Source organism: Micropterus dolomieu, linkage group LG09 (assembly GCF_021292245.1).
Source record: "Micropterus dolomieu isolate WLL.071019.BEF.003 ecotype Adirondacks linkage group LG09, ASM2129224v1, whole genome shotgun sequence".
NCBI lineage: Eukaryota > Metazoa > Chordata > Actinopteri > Centrarchiformes > Centrarchidae > Micropterus > Micropterus dolomieu.
The window spans coordinates 10,556,959-10,579,337 of NC_060158.1; the positions used below are offsets into that span (position 1 = coordinate 10,556,959).

The following is a 22,379-nucleotide window of genomic DNA, read 5'->3' on the forward strand; positions in this document are numbered from 1 at the left end:
CCACCATAGGGCCTCATATTATGTCCATGATGCTCAATAGAGAGTTATTAAAAATGACATTATCAGACTTTATATTATTACATTTGTAGCCCATCTTAAGTCAGGATGTTATTCATTTTTTGCTTTACAGTTTAAGGACTTGTATTGTTTGTAGAAGAGGCTACTTTACAATTTATTATGGGGTAATTTTCCCTGTGTGTCTCATTATTATCATCGTTAAGCGCAGACCTACGTACATCTCTCCTGACTATAGACATTGTGGGCGTCCTCTGCGCATGCACGTCTTCACTTGCGCGTGGTCAACAGCCTTAATTAATAATCCTCAACGTCTAGTACACACAAAAACACATTGGTCTCGTCTTTCCGGATTTTTCTTCCATTCTTTTAGGATGTTAACGCGCCAACTACTGATGGAGCTCAAACACCGGGAGAGCCTTTACAGTAAAAAGAAAAAAGGATAAAGGTCCTCGTGAAACGCACAAAGTTGCCACTGATACTGTAAAAGGCAGACTGTACAGTAGTCTGCCGTTTGGGCTGTAGGTACACGTGACATAATCCACGGATTCATTGATACTAATAAAAAAAACCAGTGTGCTATAATGCTATTTATGAGGATGCACACCATTGTTTACCAATTGAAATCATGCAGGGATGTGACGTTCAAATGCAAATATCACATGACTAACACTGGGTCGGGAATGATTTTGGTTCATGTAAACTCAGCAATGCTCAGTATTATGACTGAAATAATCACTATCAGCTTAATAAGGTTGATTATGTGCTTAATGTACTTACACACAGAACAATTTACAGGAATAGAGGCCTACTGTTAAAAACAAGGACAACAAAGTTGAACAAAGATAGGAAAAAACAACTATTTAACATAATATATATATAATAATAATAATAATCTATATAGGCCAACAATGACTAACACCATTTGCCCTCTTTCCTACTTTGTTGGCCTTCTGCAACTGCTGCACAACAATTGCTCTGGATAAATAAACTTCTATCATACAATGTCACTCACTGGCCAGTTTATTAGGTACACGTTTTCAACTACTAATCACTTGGCAGCAACTCAGTGCTTTTCAACATGTAGACATGGTTGAGACGATCTGCTAAAGTTCAAACCGAGCATCAGAATGGGGAAGAAAGGGGATTTAATGACTTGATCATTGCATGGTTGTTGGTGCCAGACAGGCGGATTTGAGTATTTCAGAAGCTGCTGATCTACTGGGGATTTTCACACACGATCATCTCTGGGGTTTCCAGAGAAGGATGAGGAAAAAGAGAAAATATCTAGAGAGCGGCTATTCTCAAGGTGAAAAGGCCTTGTTGATGGTACGGTTCAGAGGAGAATGGCCAGACTGGTTCGAGCTGACAGAAGGCCACAGTAACTCAAATTGTCACTCGTTACAACCAAGGTATGCAGAATACCATCTCTGATGCAAAACACATTGAACCTTGAAGCAGATGGGCTACAGCAACAGAAGACTATATCGGACAGTACAAGATTTGATTTCAGCTGCAACATTCAGATGATAAAGTCAGAATTTGGCGAAAACAACATGAAAGCATGGATCCATCCTGCCTTGTATCAATGGTTCAGGCTGGTGGTGGTGTAATGGTGTGGGGGATATTTTCTTGGCACACACTGGCACACAATATTGTTGCTGACCATGTCCATCCCTTCTTATGGTATGATAACTTGTATGTTGTGCCCAATTTTTAAACTCTTAACTACTCATTCCTACTTTTAGAAACTCCATTCAAATATCAAAATGTTCCACATCTTCCAAATATTCTGGCCATTATTCAACTTTTCAAATCCCATTTTGAAATATTCAATTATATATATTAGGAGTCAATGGAAAAAACCTTCAGCCTCACTCATGTTCAACCTCTTCCCACTCATTCATACATTCACATAGAAACTTCATTCAAACCTTAAATCTTCCACAGCCCTTTGGACTTTCTCTCATAATTTTTTATTTTTTTTTATAGTTTTCATGCTTTTTACACAGTCGCAGATAAAAATGTATACAATTTTCAGACCTGAGATTTTACATAGACTACAGAGGAGCTGTAAAATCGTACTTATTATTTTATCATTATTAAAAATCTTCTCTTAAACCTACACGATTTCCACTCCACATACATTCATTTATACATAAAAACTTAGGAACATTTGTGCCGGTCACAGACATGGAACGATGGAATCAGCTGAAGTGACAGCAGTGACAGCCAGCTGTCACATAGACTTCCATTTTAACTGAGGCAGGAATTTTCAGTGGCAGAAATGGTGACATTTCTAACCTTCTCTCAGTCACGTTTTTTAAACTACCAACACAAATCTTACACAGCCCCTTCAGCAGGGCCTCCTCTCTGTTACGGTTTTCTAACTTGGGCAATAAGCGTTAAAGTCTTTGAGCTTGAACCAGGAGTATGACAGGTGCGCCTCAGCTAAAATCTCTGTAAAACCATGTTAGAGTCACAAAGCAGTTACCATCACCATGGCAACCTTTTGACTGCGGTTGGGATCACAGCTGATTTAGATTAGCTAATTAGTGCAGTTTGAAACACACAGATATGCAGTACTGACTCCTGTTGAATGTTTTGTATCATTCATACATTATGAGTTTTGTTCAAATCCAATTCACATTAATTAGACCATTTCCAACTTTTCCAAGTCTTCGCATTCATTCAGCTGCTTCTTTATATAATGTTGAGCCAGCAATGCAGTTTAGCTCCCAGATATTTGTCAAGTTCCTAGCTTACATAATGTTTTGCAGCCCATTCCCACTTTCCTAACGGTTCATAGTTCTTCCTTCACTTCACTTCTTTTTATACTCTTATCTACCCATTCGTACTTTCAGCGAAAAACTCCATTCAAACCTGGTTTTACATCTTTCCTACATGATTCTTATTATTATATAAATTATTATTAAGTTATTTATATTTTTACTTTTTCACTTCCCACAAATTATACACATAAAAATTCAACATTGGGATTATGACAACCACAACTTTGATTAGACACTACTTATTTAACAATTAACATGTACTAACATTATGGCTTGAACTGGATTAATAGTGACTATAAGTCCTCTTCTTACTTGATAGTAAGTAGTGAAAGGTTCATCTCAGTAAAATTAAATTATAAACATGCTGCTCTTGTCTTAAAAACAAAGTGAAGGGGCAAAAAGCAAATGTTAAATTACCTCTAAAAACACACATTTTTGTCATTTAACTACCGATTAATAAGATCTAATATCTGTTAATAACATTGATCCATGGTCAGCTAAGGCACCACATAACTAGTCTTTTTGTATGTATTTTGCCTATTTCTTCCGTTTACTTGACAAATTTTAGATTCATCTTCCTTCAACTTCAAATAGAGAAACACCAATGTATATTTTTCTCTTCGTCACATCGCAACCTTTTAAAGGTTTCCCTTCCGCCGTGCTCGCTCCTTTCCCCTCTGTCTGTTTCTGGTCCAGTTCCTGCTTGTGACAGAGTTTGGGACTGTTACATAAAAGCCGGTCCCCGAGCACAAGTCGTCATTCCTCATCACTCACGCTGCTCCTTTACCCCGACTGCCTCCTGCTCTCCTCCTTCTGTCCTATCAAACCCTCACTCCGCCATCCTCACCTCCATCTATCTCCATCCCTCTTCCTCCTCCCTCCTCATGTCCCTGTCAGTATGCATTACCGTACCCTCGGCCACATCCCCACTGTGAAAACACGACACCCCATCAGTCTTTTCCAATGTTAAGCAAACGCAAAGGGAGCAGAGGTGTGAGCGCAAAATGTTCAGATGACCAAAAGCAAATTGATGCTTCAGACAGGCCATGAGAGCACCAAGTTCTCTGTCTTCAAAATGTCACATTTCTAACTACTAATAAACATAATTTTTGAAGGGAGAAGGAGAGAAAAGGGCATTTCTTCTCTTGGAGGTGAAAATGTCAATCACTGTCATCATTAGCACACAGACTGCACGGGTTTCCTTCTGCACTTTGAAGCCGCTGAAGAGCTATGGTCTGTGTAATTGTTTTCCCCCTCATCAACAGTGAGATAAGACATATCACATTGAACATGCGGACAAATGTGCTGTAACAATGCTTGTGTTAGATAACAAGCCCTCAGTCTTACATCTGTCTCTTTTATTGTTCTTCCTCTGCCTTTTCTATTTGTGATTCCTCTCCTACCTGTTTTTTTCCTCATCTTTTTCTTGCTCTCTTCCTCTCTCAGGTCTCGATGACTCTGGACGTCAGACCATGCAGCCTCCTCCGTACCTCCCTGGCCCGCAAGACCCTAACGTACCCCAACACCCTAACATGCAGCCTGCACCGGGCACCCAACCCAACTACCCTCCTCCGCCTCCTCCTCCGGGCTCAAACGGATACCTACAAGAAACCCAGTTCCACTGCGGCCCGATGGGATCCCAGGGGCCCCCGCAGGGCTACACAGTCCAGACCCAGGGCCCCGGAGGCACCATGGCCCCCCCCCCTGTAGGATACCTCCACCCTGGCTACCCGCTTCAGCTACAGCCCTGCACAGCTTATGTACCCATCTACCCTATGGCATCGGTGAGTCAGAGACAAGTGCTGTTTAAAGATTTCACAGGTCTGACATCAGGCTGCTGCATTACACCAGACTGTTCAAAATTGAATAGACTGTACATTTCTTTCCACCTCATATTATGGATAATACATTTACAGATTAGATGGATAAATATAAACAGTAGAATATTCTTTAAATAGATTAATTCTACACATTCTTGCATTTTAGCTAATTAGCATTACTTGTCCCTAGATTTGCTTTTCTAAAAATTTAATTTACATTGCATTAAATAATATTTTGTGTACGAGCACAAGGCTTTTTGATTAGTTCAAAGGGCTCTTCATTGGGTGGTATAAAGGTAACAGGAAAGGCAACATGTATTTGAATGAGAGGTCATTCAAGGTGATTTATTTTATTTTTGCAGCTCTGAGGCTAAAAAAAACCCAAAAACCTTTAAGAGTGGCTGATGAAATGGCATCAATAACTTTTAGTAAAGTTAATGTCCTTGAGATCCAACATGTTTCCAAATGTGTGCTTTTTTACTTGTGAAATACTAGAGAGTTGAGCCTAATAAAATGAGAACATCTGGGGTGTCTTAGTGGCCTAAGGGTTAAGGTGCTGACACGGTTCGCATCCATTATAATTGCACATCTCTGGAGCAACTAGGTGTTTAGTGTCTTGCTCAGGGACACATTGGTGGATGTCATGGTTCCTGTCGCTCTCTCTTTGTACAATATAATTGATTTTTGAATTAAATTACATAAGTTTACACATTAGTGGATAAAGCCACCGATATCCTAAAGTAAACTGAAAGTAGGCCCCAAAATGTGATTGTGAGTCATCCAACAAATGAAAGTGCTTTTGTGCTATCACTCTCTCACCACAAAGTGTACTAAATTAAAACTAGAGCTGAGTTTCAGGTGTAGCTGAGGAGCTACAGAGGAGTTCAGGGGGATTGGACCCAAAATGCAGACAGACACGAGGAATGAAGAACCAAACAGGGATTTATTGGCAGAACTTAACTCACGGGAATGGTTGGCAGTCCAGAAACTCAACTAAGTTCCACACATTGAAACTCCATGAAAGAAAACACTGGATGCAAAAATACACTTGCACATGCTAGTGACTGAACTCTAAACAATGAACCAACAATTAGAGGAGTGACAGGGCAACCTAAATCCACAGGGAAGTGTGAACATAACGAACTAACGAGTTAATCAAGGGAAACCAGAAAGTAGAATCAAGGAAACAAAAGGGGCAGAGCACTTCTAAATCAAACAGGAAAGAAAGCATAAATCAAGGAACACTAATAAACATGCCATAAAAATATTATAAACTAAAACCTAACACAAGGATGAAACATAATCAAAGTCACGGAACACAACGACCAGAAAACAAGACCAGAAACACTAGAGAAACACAAGAAACTCAACCCAATGACACTGAGATTTAACTTAAAAATACATAAATATATAAATATATTAAATCCCTGGCAGTATTTAAGTTATATTCATGTAGATACATTCTTTTGTACAGGACTGCAGGAGTGTGGCAAAATATGCACTGTAGCGTGCTCATCTTGGAGACTGGCTGCAATCTCACAAATGAATCATAGCTTTTTAGACATTTCCTGCCACACTGCTGTTAAAGCTCAGACATGCACGACTCTTTTAATACGTGCAACATAACACTGTCCTGCACTTTCACTGTGTCACCTTGTTCCTATTTCTTTTATATGGAAAGTGCTTTGTAAGCTGCTCAACAAAAGCCCTACTGTTTTAAAAAGCACCAGTACTTACTCTCTGTCTTCTTCTCTCCCTGTGGTCAGGGTCAAACCTACTTGCCAGCCACTAACGGCCATCCAGGGATCCCGCCGGGCCAGATTCATCCCATGCAAATGCCACCCAGCATTACCCTAATGGACCGTCGACCGCCACACGACTACCTGCCCATCGCCGTGCTCACCACCGTCTGCTGCTTCTGGCCAACAGGCATCATTGCCATCATCAAAGCAGTGCAGGTTAATGCCAGTGTATAATATCTTTTGATCTTTGAGTTTTATTAACATAATGTTGCCTTTGCCAGGTGCTTTGTAATGTAAATGACTCCTGAAGTCATTTTTGTACTTTTTAGAATTTTACTTCTAGTATGCAGAAAGGTTAGATACTATACACCTCACTTATCATTGTCGCATTAAGATAATTAAGAAACAACCTTGTAGTGGTCACAAATTGACGGAGTGGTTTTTAGCCAGACTAGCAATATTGCTGTAGGAATGGCAGCGTCATTTGGGCCACCACCTTGGTCTAGACTGAAACATCTTAACATCAATATTGTACAGACAATAATGATTCCCAAGAGGATGAATTCTACTGACTTTGGTGATCCTCTGACTCTTCCTCTAGCGTCATCACAAGCTTGAAATTTGTGTTTTTGAGTAAAATGTCTTAACAATTATACGATGAATTGCCATACAAATTGGTACACACACACACACACACACACATTCATGTCCCTCTCAGGATAAATTGTAATAACTCAAAATTTCCTTGTGTCCAAATATCTGCAAGACAAAAAACTTCCCATCAGCCTCAGCTGTACAATGTTAGTAATACTTAGCAAATGATACCACACTAACATGCTAAACTGAGCTGGAGAACATGGTAAACTTTAAACCTACTCAACACCGACAACTTTTTTGCATTGTCATTTAGAACATGTTAGCATGCTTACATTCACATGTAGCTGAAAGTACCACTGTGCCTAAGTTACGCCTCACAGAGCACCTAGCAGGCTGTAAACTCTTAAGCTGATGATACACGGGGCAACTTTTTGGGTAATGTTGCTGGGCAATGTTGCTGGTGGCAAGTTCGACTATGTTTTGAACAGATAGCGGTGGTACGGGTAGGGTGGCGGAGTAATAGGGGAAGGGGATTACGGTAGTAATCTTCACTCATTACCATTGACAGCCCTGCACCATTGCTCTAAAAGTTGCTCCGTGTATCATGAGCTTTACAGAGGAACTGCATACTAAATTCATAAACATAATCATGTAGATACTTGTTGGCATATTATATTAATGCAGGTGAATTTTTCCCTCCCTGACCTGAGGTCTATTACGTATGTTGAAATATGTTTTTAATACTTTTAAATGATGCAGCATGAGAAGAAAACTGCCACTGCAAATGTCAGGAGTTATATTACACATTAAAAAGTTAATTTATCTTCAGTGCACCGTCATTATGCCTAAAGTATAGTTTACTTTTTTAAAAGCCCTTTACTGATGCTATTTAACATACAAGTTTTAGAAACTTCAGAAATGTAAAGGCTCAGTATAGTTGCTTTCAAACCTCATGATGCCTGTTGTTTGCCTCTCCAATGGCAGACTGTGCTGACCAACACACACACAACAGACCACATTATGTAAGGACACCATTGTCGGTGCAATGGGATAGAATGGATTTTTTCCTCTGGGCCTGCTCAGCTGGCTTTGAGTTGAGTTGAACTGACAAGGCATGGACCCACCGGTATGAGCTGTATATGTTGTTATAGGGTGTTAATGTTGTGTGGAGTGGCCTCTTTCTGCACATTCAGGCTGTGCTGCAGTAAAATCGATCAGTGTTGTTTTAGACTCTCTCTCCTGCTCCCACTCGTGCATCTTCTTGTTATATAACACACATTTTAATTTCTCCTCTCTCCCACACACCCATCCCCTCCCTCCTGCATCACTTAGGTGCGTACGGCGATAGCCAGAGGGGACATGGTGACGGCGGAAATAGCCTCCCGCGAGGCGCGCAACTTCTCCTTCATCAGCCTGGCTGTTGGCATTGCCTCCATTGTGCTGTGCACCATCCTCACCGTGGTAATCATCATTGCCTCGCAGCACCATGATGACGACTGGGAGCCGTAACTCCGTGCAGTGTCTGACAGATGGGAAATCATGGCATATATTAGCTAGCTAACTACTCTCAATCGTTTGGAGGAAATAGGAGCACTGAAAATGCACACAAACTGCTACTGCATTGCTGGCCCTCTGTGTACAGCTACACACACACAGCTCTGACCTAACCTGCTGCCATCAAACACACACCGATGACCAAAAAGAGCTAATCACAGATGATGTTCAAACGTTACGTACAAGCAGCTGTCAAATGAGGTCCAGTATTGCTGTTAGCACAGCTGGCGCTTAATATTTACCCTCAGATAAGAGCTGCAAGAGCGGCTCCTTGCATTAACAATTCATTTGATGCTGATTAATTCATACGGATGATGTAGTTAGATGAGAGGATAGGTCACTGTGTATTTCAGTTTTACATATTCCAATGACAAAATCTACCAAATGGGCCCACACAAATTCATTTTTAGGACATTTAAATGCATATTTTTGTTTTACAAGTACAAGTATACCTGTGTGTTTTTCTTTAAAAACAAAAAAAAACACCATGTTGAAACAGTGTTGATTTACAGAATAGTATTATTGCTGATGCACTTGGATAAGAGACTGTAAAACTGATTTAAAGTGTTGGGGGTGTGATCAATACACATTTAACACACCAAATGGAGACTGGACTGACATAAAAGAGAGTCTAATGTAACCAAACACAGAGTATTTATTTGAGATCGTATGTTTACGTGTTACATGGACATTTTAGCTGGATGAGATGGTACATAACTTGTGAATTATATGTTTGTCAGTGTATTTAAAATATGTTATTTATTAATTTATTCAATATCTACCCATGCATTGACTTTATCTGCTATAATTTACAGTATATCAGTAGTTTATTGCAGCTATCTGAAACTTTGAAATTGGCTTAAATTTGATATCTGATGATGATGATGTTGCACTTTGTAGTAACCAGATAAAATGACGCTGCTGCTTACATTCATAGTTCTTATAGTGCATGATGAATATAAATTTAAGCTAAAATAGCTTTTGTCCCAGCTGTTTGTGGGGATATTTCCTAAAATGTCTACAAGTGTGTGGTACAGTATTTTTCAAAATGTCGAACAAGCTACCGTCAAAACAAAAAAAGGAGGCAATTTAGATATTATATTAGATAAGTATTTGAATCTTAGGTTTACAAATATTGTTTTTGCAAGTATTTTAGAAGTGTATTAAGCCTAGTTTGTGTTGCACATCACTTCCCTCTTTAATCAATCAGACAATGTACATGAAACTTTAGTGCAACATCACACTTATGAGGCAACATAACCCTGCATGTCATCCTCAGTTTGTTTCCATTTGTCTTAAATATTGAGGTTAGATGTGCGCTGTGAGCTCCTATAACTTTGTTTCACTATTGTAAGAGTGAGTCAGGGTTCAGTGTGGTTTCCATAATGTAGCGTAGCTCTAAGCAGCAGGTGTACTGTTGTTTGTAAGAGCTGTAACATTACAGTATGAACTATTATGTGACGTTACAGGGGTTATGGGAGCGCTGAAAATGAATGTTTCCGATAGGAGAGAGAGAAAACATTATAATGACTATACTGTGTAGTAGCACTTTCCGCTCTATGAAATCTTTCCTCTCGTCCCCTCTCTTTTTGTCTTTCTCCTGTCCACATGAGTTATTGGACCTATAAATATTCCCCTTTCTTCTGTTGGTCCCTATGATGATGCTATTTTTAAAAACAATTATACAGAGATATTAAAAATTATGAAAATTATGTTTGGTGACAATGAACACGAATAGTCAATATAAATACAGTTTATTCTGTAGTTTATATATTCTTATTCTTATTATTTATTGCATTTTATCATCTCCAATGTATGATATTAAGTACATTAAACACATCTGGGCCCATATTTATCAAACTTGTAAAAAATAACAGTTAAAAATGCTCCGAAAATCACATGTATCTTCAGAGCAGAATTAACAAATCAGAGACAAGGATTTACCAAACAACTGCCTTATTGCACCTCATTGTCGTTTTTTACACTTTGGTCTTTGTATGTATTTAAAAAAGGAGAGAAATATTGTGTTAATTAGTAAGTTTTAGAGGTGCTAGTAGGTGGATTTTATTACCGTTGGACATACCCAGACTTTCCCTGCTGTTGCTAAGCTAACCAGCTTCTGGCTGTAGTAAGCGTGGTATCGATCTTCTCACCTAACTCCCACATAAATAAGCCATTTATTTAATTGAGTAAAAGTGAAGGATTTATACTTTTACACTTGATCCCTAAATTTCACTTTTGTGTTTGATAAATACAGGCCCTGTCCTTATATTGACACAATGATTTTAAGTGTTAGAAGAGTAAATGAAGCACAGTGCTGTTTAATATTATTATTGTAAAGACGGCTCTGACAGTGAGTGTGTGTCTACTGAATAGAGTCACTAGCATATCTAGTTTACATGCTGCATCTCCCTGTGTGCTTTCTGATAGGACTCTTCTGTGCTCAGCAACATGAATCGTAGCTGTTCACTACACAGCTGGGAGATGTGTTCCTTATTTTGTTTTCTGTTTTTTTCTTTTTTTTTTGAGCTTGTAAATGCCATGGGTTGCTTGTTCAAAGAGCCAAAAAATTACCTGTGTTCATGTGGTTCTCTTGGGGTTTATTATTCTAATTATGTTCATGGCTGTGTTGCACATGCATTGGTTGTTTCTGACTTCAGTTGTTTGAGTAATGAATAAAAGAACAATTTTGGGATGTGAACGATAAGTTGGTGTAGGCAGCGTCTCATTCTTCGGGTTTGTTTTTTCACCTCTCAGTCTCTCTGTGGTCTTTCCTCCTCTCCCCTCATCACTAAGGTGCTATTTATAGTTGCCCTGGTTTTCTCCCTCTCTGTCTCTCTTTTTCCTCTCTCTGTCACAACATGAACTACAGTATCTCTCACTATCACTATCTGTTGTGTTTGATCACATAAGGGTTTGTACTTTGCAGCTGCTCTTTTTTTATACGTTATGCTGCCAATTGTTTTCATGCCTCATCTGAACCAAATAAAAATAATCATGCATTCCTATCCGGGCAGCTTATATTGTACAAATCCAAATTTAAGCCTACTACAACATTCATGGTCCCCAGAGGATAAATCCTAATGACTTCTAGTGACTGCCTAATTTTCCTGTAGTGCCACCATGAGGGTGACATTTATAGGTTTCAGTCAAATGTCTCAACAACTATTAGATGGATTACCATTAAGGGTCACTATCAGGTCAAAACAAATTTGTCCAATACTTTATTTTATGACTTAACATCTGAAAATGAATGACATCACAGCAGCCTCAGTTGTATTTTGTTTTTAGTGCTAATTAGCAAATACTAGCAAGCTAACATGCTGCCGATAAACTAAGACAGTGAACCTGACAAACACATGGCTGTATTTTAAGAACGTAACACACCCACAGGGTAATCATCACACCTGCTTAACATTAGCATGTTAGCATTGTGAGCTTGTTATAGCTTGCTGACGTTAGCATTTAGCTTAAAGCCCTGCCGTGCCGTGTGTGGAAACAACTTGTGAGTACAACATTGACATATCATCACCATTAAAGCAGATGTGTAAAATTAGCACACAGTTGCTTATTTTACACATCCAGCAGTCACGAGCAACTGTATAATTTATCATGTCTCTGCCCACCTAATCAATGTAAGTCCAATATTCATGCTTTTTTTAGTTCTGTTTTGGGGCTCCACCACCTCCTGGGGCAATCAAAATGTTCATCACAACAAGCAACCACTTTCACACTGACACATTGTTGTTTGACACATTGTTATTGTAAAATGAATCTGTTAAAATGTGAAGTATGGACCCAGACAATCAGGCCAATGGAAAAGAGGTTTGAGGGAGAAACTAAAGGTGGGAGCTGAGCCAGCCTGTATGCAGGATCACAGATGGCCATTTAACCTCCCTAGGAGAGCCAGCATCTCTGAGAGCGTTTAACTTGGCCTCACGCTGCACGCCTGTCTCTTCTATCACACAATGCCAGCTTCACCTGGGTCAGCCACGCTGGCTGTCTTGCTGTGTGTGTTTGTGTCATTCTGTTACTCTCTCGCTGGGCTGTCATATCAGCCACAGCATCAGGACTGATGAGTAATCGCTGGTAATATGTGAGACATAAACCCACAGATAGATAGATACGTAAGTGATCGACCCACACGCATAAAACCAAAGGTGTGAGAACACCAAAACGAACCTTCAGTTCTGTGCTGAGGAAACTAAAGCCAATGGTTCATGTTAGCACCTTTTCAGCATCATTACACACCTGCATCAAGGAGAATCTCTTTTCCTTCATGCTTCCACTGTCTTTGTCTACACTGCAGTGGTTGAAGGATTCAGATCCTTTTCTTAAGTAAAAGTAACAATACAACAATGTAAAAATATTCCATAACAAGTAAAAGTCCACGGTCTCAGTTACTTTTCACGGCTGCCTTCAGTTCAACCCCAAAGACAAATAGAATCTACAGCAAATCAAATCAAATAATTTAAACAGCAGTAACTAAGGCTGTGATTGTCATGTATACAAGAGTGCAAATATTTGTTTTACAGCAGCTGGAATAGACCTCAGCGTGACAGCATTTGGCAGGGTGCAGAAATTGTTTGGACCAAATGGACAAAAATGCAGGTAGTGCAAACAACAGAGCTGGCGTGAAAACAGCCGCAGAGGTACAGTAGCCTGCAGGCTGGAGAAACAGAAAAATCTAAAGTTTGAAGCTCCAAATACGTCCTTCATTTGACCAAATGTCCTTGAACATGTAACCTAATCCATTTTTGCTCCTACATGGAGCAAAGTCTTTTTTTAAAGGACTGCAGTCCACCAGTTCTATGTAACAGCTTCCTGGTTTGACACTGGTCGGCTCTGTTATAGATCGAGCTTCTTTTTGATGTACTGGCAGAGGCAGAGAGGGGCGGTGGTGCAGTGATTCCTCCTGGGACGTAGGCGGTCATGTGACGGTCCTGATAGCCTCTGCGACACCAGCAGCTTCACATAGGCTGCACTGTAGGTTATCAGAAGCTGGTAGGCTTTAGCCTGCAAAAAGTACATTAACACTTAGAAGTTGTGGTAACCTGGTGGTATTAAATATAATTAAACGTGCAAAAAAACAAACTACAGGTACTCATGCAAGGAGGAGCAGTAGTATGACAAGTGTTTATTTTTTTATTTTATTTTGAGGAAGTATTTTCTGAATGACACTCCCTTATTTCCCGCAATGTGTTCCAATTACGCAACCAGGAAATGTATGTATAAAAAGAAACCAGTCATGTAACTTTAATGTTAGTTTAGTCAAAACTCCACATACTCCTGACGTTTGCTCTTTTCCACATGTTTGAAGATTTCAACTCTTTGTCTTCAAGAACGCCAGAGTTTGTTTACATCCCAAGACCACTATACTTACTGGACTTCTTGGACACTCTTGAAAACTGGTTAAGATTTAATTTGCGTTACAAGTTGGAAATCTGTCCACCTCCAAGATGGAGGTTCCTCCTCGCTGACCACAGCTGCACAACCAATCTCTAATTTTCTTTCTTAAATTTTGTTTTTACATATTTTATTTTATAAACCAATTGGCAAATTATTTTAGTTTTATTTTATTTTAAATACCTAATATATATATAGGTAGTATGATAGCTGGAGTTTCTTCTCTAATAAAAAAATATGGGTGGGTCACTGTAAAGGCTGCTAATCCATGCAAAACATTTAAATGCTGTTTTCATTTCAGTAGTGTTATTGTGGTCCAGCGATGGTTTTGAGGAAATAAAAGTCATAATGAAAAAAACTTGACCATACATCCCTCAAATGTTCCTGATGTTCTATTTTAACAAACAAAAATATATTCTACTGAAATTAAGAAAATGAAGACCTAGAAATGATACATTACATTACATTACATGCACTGCAATTTGTTTTGTGTATCATCCAGCATATCTGGTAATTCTGAGGTTTTTATAATAAAACAATATTGCTGATATTCCAGACGGGTTCTAATATCAATTGTCGTCTTGCAGCATCATGTCTTTTTACCTGAGCAGGTAATGATGCATCAGGGATGAGGCTATAGTTGGTGGTGACTTTGGCGTCCTCCCTCTGGCTAGATGAGGTACTGCAGCCAGTCTCATTATCTCTCAGCAGAGGCCTCTGTTCGTCTGAACTCTCCTCCATATCTGACTCACCGACCTCAGGGTCAACAGCCGAGACCTCGGTCACCAGGGTGAGGTGGGACATTTTCCTCTTCAGTTTGTTCTGGTGAAAGTGTGACATCGATTGGATCATTTTTAACTTCCTCCACTCAACAAGAATGGGAAGCTATGAAATGTGACGCTATCCTTCAAAGACTAAATTTCAGTTTGGACTGAAGTCCAGAAATACATTTCCTTTCCCCTGGAATTATGTTTCTATTGATTTTGAGGGAGGACTAACATGGGAGCACAAGAAAAATCGATAAAGCAGCAGGAGAACAAACAAAGCGACAGAAGTACTCGACTCACTCACCTGGGTTTCACTCTCCACAAAGCTGTACTCCTCTAAAGTTTCAGTCAGTACCCTCAGACAGCGGGACATGTCCCAATACACAAAGTACAGCTGCAGAGAGACACAGAGAGATGAATACAGGAACATTAGTGATTGCCAAAGCAAAATTATTCAATTTGTTGTTCATTACTGATGTACTAGTCTGGTTCCAAACCACTAAATCACCACCCACATTTCAAAATGTGGCGAGTTTTATAGCAAGAACATTTGTATTGATCACATAAAGCTCTTAACTCCTATATGATTGGTGGAGATGCACTCCAGTACAAGCCATATATAGCATCATCATCCCACTAATACCTTTTATGTTGTATTGCATGTGAAACAGACATATTCTCTGAATTGCTGACAGATCTTAAAGATAAATTTTGTGCTGTTTCTTGTGGCCTACGTGAGCAAACCCATCCACATCTTGTTGCATTGTCCAAAGCCATCAAACTTTATTTTACATTATAGTGGAGATTCCAAAGTTTCAAAAGATACCAAACATGTTGTAATACATTTAGGGTGAATGTCTATCTGAATGCTTTTTGATGTATGGTGAAGCTATAAATGATGGCATATTGAATTTGAATATTTAGTTTCTACTGTTTTTTAGAATAATTTGAATGGTGTGTTTTTGCATTGTCATTGTTGTGTTGTTATGCCTGCTGATATATCATTGTTATCATGTTGTGTCATTAACCACATGGTTTTGCTGTTTTGCTGTATCATTCCTCTGTCTAATTGTTTTCGGGGGCGGCTGTGGCTCAGGAGGTAGAGCGGGTTGCCCATTAATCAGAAGGTAGGACATTTGTTTTATTACTCTCTTGTCAGATAGTTCTTCTCATCTTGTTGTTTCATCTTTATGTGGTTCTCCCACAACACAAAGAAACGAGACAACTGCAGGAATACCATTACACTAACAGTGTGTATCAGTCTAAACGATATCCAACAACAGTAGATGTGGACTGTACGAAGAGGTTAGTACACTGAAAAAAAGAACCTCATATTCTCATGGTTTATTTCATAAGAACAACCTGCATGTTTCCAGTGCAGTTCTGCACCCAGTCGGCCACAGCCACCAGCAGCTTGTGTTTCACCATCCTCTCATTCACCTGTATTAACCGAACATCTAAGTTCATGTTGATCTGACAAAAAAACAGACAAAGAAAGATAATCAATTATTTCACTTTTAAGATTTGTAGGCTACTTATTACACACTCTGTAAGATTATTAAAATGAACATGAACAGATCCCCTTTACCCCCTTGTTACTGTGGTGGAGGACGAAGATGACAGCAGTGGTGAGGAAGATGGATATCATGCTGACAGAGAGACAGAGGACCCAGTAGTCAGTGACATCGATGTACAGGTGGAGGGTGGAGAACATGGCGCACCACACCACCACATACAGCACCTGGTAGAGGGAGAGAAGAGGTTGTAAATATTAATCAAATGCATTTATTCAGCTGGCAACTGTATATATTAATATAATATTAAAGAAACAGTTCTATCAAACTCATGTCTTTCCATTAATTATGGATAAGGAGCCAGTTAGCTTAGATTAGCATAAAGACTGAAAACAGCAAGCCTGGCTCTTTCTAAATATCACAATTACGCTTACCAGCACCTCTTACACAACTTAACATGTTACTTCTCTTTTGTTTACCAAGGTTACCAAGCAAGCAGACTCCATGACGTCACTGCAACCTGCCGCTGTTCCAGACTAGCTGTGTTCATTTGTTCTTCAAGTGCTATTGCTAAGCCAAGCTAATTGCCTTCTTGCTCCAGCTATGTAGTTGACTCAAAGTTAGTGAAAATGGCAAAAGACAAACTGCTGTATTTTCTAGAGATTCACAGGAAAAAATAGCAGGACACGATAACTGTTGTTTGGCTTGTGATATAACATGAATATTTATGTCATCTTTGAATCCTGGAATTCGAGAAACTTCAGTGTATGCAGCAAAGATCATATGAGCAGACTTACAGAGGCACTTCCACGATTTTAAATAAATAAGTTTACTTATCGTATAGAATACTACCAAGCCTAATAAAACTGTACAATATCTATTAAGGCCTGAGAAAATAACAGAGCCTGCGTTACGAGCACAGGGAACGGAGTTTCAAAGATGTGGATGTTTATCAGACAGGAAGAGTCTAATGACAGAGACTACTAAGTTGAATTATAGAAATTGCAACGTTTTGGGAAAAAAAAATGCTGGATATCTCAAAAAATATCAAAGCATGCTAGAGAAATGAAAGAACAATAGTGAGATTTAAAACTGCTGAGGAATAGAGAGTGAGACATACAGTCAGAGTAAATAGGTGGTTAAGAAGAGCTGGATAATCATACCGGTGCCATAATGAAATGGAAGAGAGCCGAGTTGAAAACCATGTACCTCCTGACTGAGGGCATGTCCAGAGCTGTCTTCAGTGGAGCCTCCAGGTCTCTGACTGGAATCTAACAGGATACAAAATTAATCACATGAACAACATGAATTAAACACAGATTAAGATAAAGATATCTGAATGTTGCAGTGCCACAGTGTGCTGACCTGAAAACCATAATTCTCCAGATTGGATTGGCACAGAGACAGATCAAAGCTGGGGTTTAGCGTTGAACAGCTCGGCATTGCCAGAACACACTGACCTGTGAGAGAGCAAGAGAGAGCAATACGTGACAGAATCATCATTACATAAATGCTGAAAATAGAAGTGTGAACCTGCATTCGTCTGGAACACTTCTTAAGAAGAAAATGGAGGTATAAAATGAGAATTAAAAGCAACACTGCAGCAGTAGTTGGCAGCAGTGAAGGAAAGACAATGAAAAAAAGAAAGTAAAAGCAACACAGAAACAAAATCAGGGCAGTCAATTATGAGTAACCTCTCACATCTCACTGACCTAAGATGGGCCAGTCAGCACAAACTCAATCTGTGCAGATAAATACCTACAGAACTTTACTTTGAATCCCAAAGTTTTCATAGATAACAAGAATGTTAGGGAAATGTGTGCAAAATAATGTCTCAGACATTTGTTGGACTGGTGCTTCCATTCTTGCCTAGAATTTAAATGTTTCACTCACTGTAAACATTATAAGAGCTGCAGTAAAGCTGAATATTTACATGTGATACTGCCAGGCAGTGTGGGAAAAAACGATTCCTCCAATCTTAAAGCTACTTAAGAATCAGAATCAGAATTATAAATGGATTTATTACCAAGTTGTTTTTACACATACAAGGAATTTGTTTTGGCGACTAGGTGCACAACAACAATAAACATAAACCTATTATAATAATAAAAAGGGGAAATAAGGAATTTAAATTAATTAAACAATCTCTCTTTCACGTCTTTACATTGTTCTCTGGCATCTAAAGCATGTGGCCATGACGCTAGGCACCAACATGTGGATAATCCTTCTCTAATGCTGTAGAAGTACCAGTAGGGCTGGTCACGAGGAAATAAAGAAAATAGGAGCACTGATCTGTTATACAAATAAATTGCAGACAATAAAGATGTCTGAAATGTTTATAAGGCAGCTGTAGCACTGATAAGCTTTAGTGTGACTGGGAATTTAACTGGTGTGTAAATTTAACACTTCATTTTTGTTTCCAAAGCATCTACTGTAAATTTTGAACTGGTGCATGTTTTGCATTTGCACAAGGACAAAAAGAACAGATATATTTCCATGTAAAACATCAGATATCAGTACATCAGATATATGCAAACACCAGTAAAATCATCCTACATAGTGTTGTCATTATATGCATGCAAGTGTTTAAAGCAAGAGTGCTATGCTGTCCCTAAAATATAAAATACAAAAACAGAATGCAGCTGCATCATTAAGACAGAAACAGAATCCCATACAGATATTGCCTATAAATACATTTAAATACAAAAGATATGTAGGGTATATGTATTAGTATTAGCAGCAACATTTACAAGAAATTCTGGACTCTGTGCATAGGCATTCTTGATGTTCCCGTCCCCGCATCTGTTGGCCTTCCTCACATGAGGGTCCTATATACTCAGTCCCCCTTTTCACATAGTCCTACGCCCCTGGGTATTAGCACTGGCCTTCACAGATTCATGTTAAAGCAAACTAGAACATGCAAGTTTTCCCAATCCTCTTGTAAATATGACACAGAGAAACAAATAAAGAAGCAGCTATTACCATTTGACCATTTGGGTTTGTTGTTGTTGGCCTGTGGCTGATCTTTGGTTTGTCTGATCTGAACATCCACCTCGCCCTCCTCCATCACATGACCGTGTCCATTCTTGTCCTCCATCATCTCATGGGTAACCACATCCTAAAGAAGAAACAGAGAATCAGCTAACAGCATATGGGAATAGTTTTAGCCTATAAAGCTGCTGACTTGTTAAGAACATGGAAATAAATGTGCTTAACAGGGACATTTTATGATTTCTTGTTAAGAATTTTAGGAAAACCAAAAATTCCCCAAAGCCTTAAGGTCCTAAAAGCTGTGAATTAAACACCCTTGAAACTATAATTTCAAGACAGAACAAAAGAGGATCCAGTCATTTCATGTCTTGCATGCATCAACATTAGAGTCAAAGGAAGGACTGCAACAGATGTCATGATCTAAATCATGTAGGTGCAACTGATCTAAATACTGTAACATTGTGATATCAGTATTCATGTGACTGTGACTGATACAGGAAGCAGACACTAATTATTCAGGATGACCCAACTGTTTTCAACTATTACAGACCCATCCCAATTATTCCTGCATTTCAAAAGTACTTAAAAAGCTTGCCTATCAAAGATTATTCGAACATCCTAATGAGTACAATATTATATATATGCATCAGTATGGGTTTAGAAATTAACATATATACATATATATAACATATATGGCATGTACACATTTTTCATTGTCTAAAAGTACTCCATTTAGTCCTGCATTCATATAACAGATGTTACTTAATTATCATCAAAACATACTTAAAGTATCAAAAGTAAAAATATTATTATGCTTCCTTTCAGAGTGTCACTATAAATAATACATTTATAATGCATTGTGTGTTGTAATTTGTCAATGTGGTTTGTTACCTATTTAGTAATATCACAGCATTATATTTTATAAGCTTCTTTGGAACTTACCCTAAGATAATTGTAGTAAAATGTACAATATTTCCATTAGAAACTATTTGTAACTACAAGTATGAAGCAGCAGAAAATGAAAATTCTTAAGTAAAAAGTACCTAATAATTGTATTTAAGTGCAGTACCTGAATAAATGCATTTAAAGTAGTTACTTTCCACGACTGGCTTTCGCGGCTGATGGCCTTTACTGCAATGATGCGATGGCATTATTTGCTTGCAGAGGTGGAACATTAAGAGGCTATTACCCTCTTATTGGATAGATTCAGTTTAGACGAGTAGATATGAATGAATTTACATTTTTATAAGCCTTCAAGGTTGCCACTATTGGTGCTGCATTTGGAGTAAAATGGTTTATCATGGCAGTGTAGCGCAGTCTGTTGAAAGAGGATAAGAGGTATCTTTAGTTGTGGCACTGACTGCACCTCAGCAGGGACCCTCCACAGCACAATTGTGATCCTCTTAACTGCCTAACGTTTGCGAAAGACAAAGTACTTATAGACAAAACTATCTCTCTCTAGGTCTCCATCTCACACTCTCATCTGCCTGCCTGTGACAGCACATTTTTGCACTGAAATGTGAAAACTCGTTGCCACGGTCGTGATGTCAGTTTATCCCCTCAGTCTGACATCTTTCTCTGCCTTCTCTCCACAAGCACAGGCTCTCTGCCTTTATCTACTCTCTCATTTTCGCTTCCTTGCCTATACAGTCACACTCTGACTCTGGCCCAATTTATCATTTCCTGCTTATACTGCAACTGCTGAACGAAAGAAAAACTCAATATAATATTGTTCACACGTGTGCAAGCAGAAGGCTGCGTTGAAACACAGGCAGCATATTCAGCGTTTCACTTCAAGATAGAGGAAACGGAACAGTTGTCTTGAACTTATCAGTAAAACTTATCAGTAAAAACTCGACTCACAATCTGTTATCTTAAAAGTGCATCTCATCGTGCAACGTTTTCATGCCCATGTGTGTTGTGCTGCAAACTGCTAAAGCAAATTTGTTAAAATTACTTTGTGTTTATTTCTTCTCCAGGTTGTGTCTATTTCAGGAGCAATTTCTGCAGAAAAATCTATTAACATTTCACAAGATCTTTAAGTTAAACTGTTAATTAAATGTTGAGCAAGGACGCCATAGTTGTAAAAACTCGTCTCCCAAAAGGTTGAAATCTTTTTTGCTATAATAAAAAGTCTTACTGAATGTAAAGGTATAGAAAAGGGGAAGCAATGTCACATGCATTTGTGTGCAAAGGTCCATTTATGTTTCAGCCTGGGAAGCTTTGAAACCAAAACCAACATAACTCACATAGAAAGTCCACATTTCACATGATCAAACACATCTTACCTGCATTTGAGATCAAAGTCCATCATGTCAACAAAGTCGTAATGATTGTATTCTCTTCTCCTTCCAACTGGATCCCTTGAAAGCAGCAATAAATGTCTTAACTGCGCATACAGACAGTGGCTTACGTTACTTTTACACTGCTGTGTCTCAGCAGAGTTTCTGTTCTAGTTCTGTCTCTTGCTTTCTCTCTCTCTCTTTCTCTTTTAGCGTGTGACTCATAACAGTTCTGCCTCATGACTACAGGAATGTGGTTTGTGGTTCACAACAGTAGAAAGAAATTCTTATTCACGCAGAAGCTAATTAAGAATTCAAACCTTATTTTGAGATGGGACCTTTGATGCCATTGGGATTTTGCCTCATAGACGAAAGTATGTTGAATATTAAACTAACTTCACCCTGGTTGTTATGTTACTGCATTTTTAGAGAGGAACCAGTTTGTTTTCATTGGCACCGAGTTGCAGCTTTTTTAAAACTTTAAAACACATTACTGTAACCCAAAGCACATGAAACAAAAATAAAGTTAAATACAGTAAAAAGCGAAAAAAAAACAAATGGAATAAAATAAAAGCTAAGAATAGGACCAGACCCTTTAATTCTAATACATACTGAATACACACTGTACAGTGATAGTGCCCATGTGTTATACTGTGCATACCACCACAGGACTGCCTTCTCCATAAAAATCTGGTGATAAAGCATTCTTTGATGATGTGATGCTTGTTTGCCATCATTTGTTGGCATTTTTACAGTAACTTGATAGTGACTGTAGACATTTAAAGACATGGAGTGGATGGGGGGCTCGCTCAAGCACACTGCAACTGTTTTGGCACATGTGGTAAAGAGTAAGTACAACTATACAATTTGCACAATGACCACTTGACCACAACTTATGA

The 22,379-nt window shown here is 38.7% G+C and overlaps 2 protein-coding genes across 2 annotated transcripts in view; one reads left to right on the forward strand and one right to left on the reverse strand.

Annotated features, from left to right (window-relative positions):
* Positions 1–11,227, forward strand: part of prrt1 (proline-rich transmembrane protein 1) — a 14,355-nt gene extending 3,128 nt beyond the window's left edge. The window contains exons 2-4 of the mRNA XM_046059396.1: positions 4,254–4,591; positions 6,394–6,585; positions 8,299–11,227. Of these exons, the coding sequence (XP_045915352.1) occupies positions 4,254–4,591; positions 6,394–6,585; positions 8,299–8,475 (707 nt within the window). The 3' untranslated portion in view covers positions 8,476–11,227. The remainder of the gene's footprint in view (positions 1–4,253; positions 4,592–6,393; positions 6,586–8,298) is intronic.
* A 500-nt stretch (positions 11,228–11,727) lies between these two features.
* Positions 11,728–21,612, reverse strand: LOC123976973 (transmembrane protein 268). The gene is made up of 9 exons (XM_046059395.1): positions 21,487–21,612; positions 19,190–19,325; positions 17,573–17,667; positions 17,371–17,478; positions 16,282–16,434; positions 16,056–16,166; positions 14,998–15,087; positions 14,530–14,748; positions 11,728–13,536 (listed from the first exon to the last, which is right to left on the reverse strand). The coding sequence occupies exons 1-9, from the start codon at positions 21,490–21,492 to the stop codon at positions 13,369–13,371; spliced, it is 1,086 nt and encodes a 361-aa protein (XP_045915351.1). The 5' UTR covers positions 21,493–21,612; the 3' UTR covers positions 11,728–13,368.
* Positions 21,613–22,379: the final 767 nt, after the last annotated feature.

Coding starts and splice junctions, on each gene's coding strand:
- LOC123976973 (XM_046059395.1), bottom strand. Junction 17,668..19,189: donor CAAACCCAAATGGTCAAATG/GTAATAGCTGCT, acceptor GCTCTCTCACAG/GTCAGTGTGTTCTGGCAATG. Junction 13,537..14,529: donor ATGCATCATTACCTGCTCAG/GTAAAAAGACAT, acceptor TACTTTTTGCAG/GCTAAAGCCTACCAGCTTCT.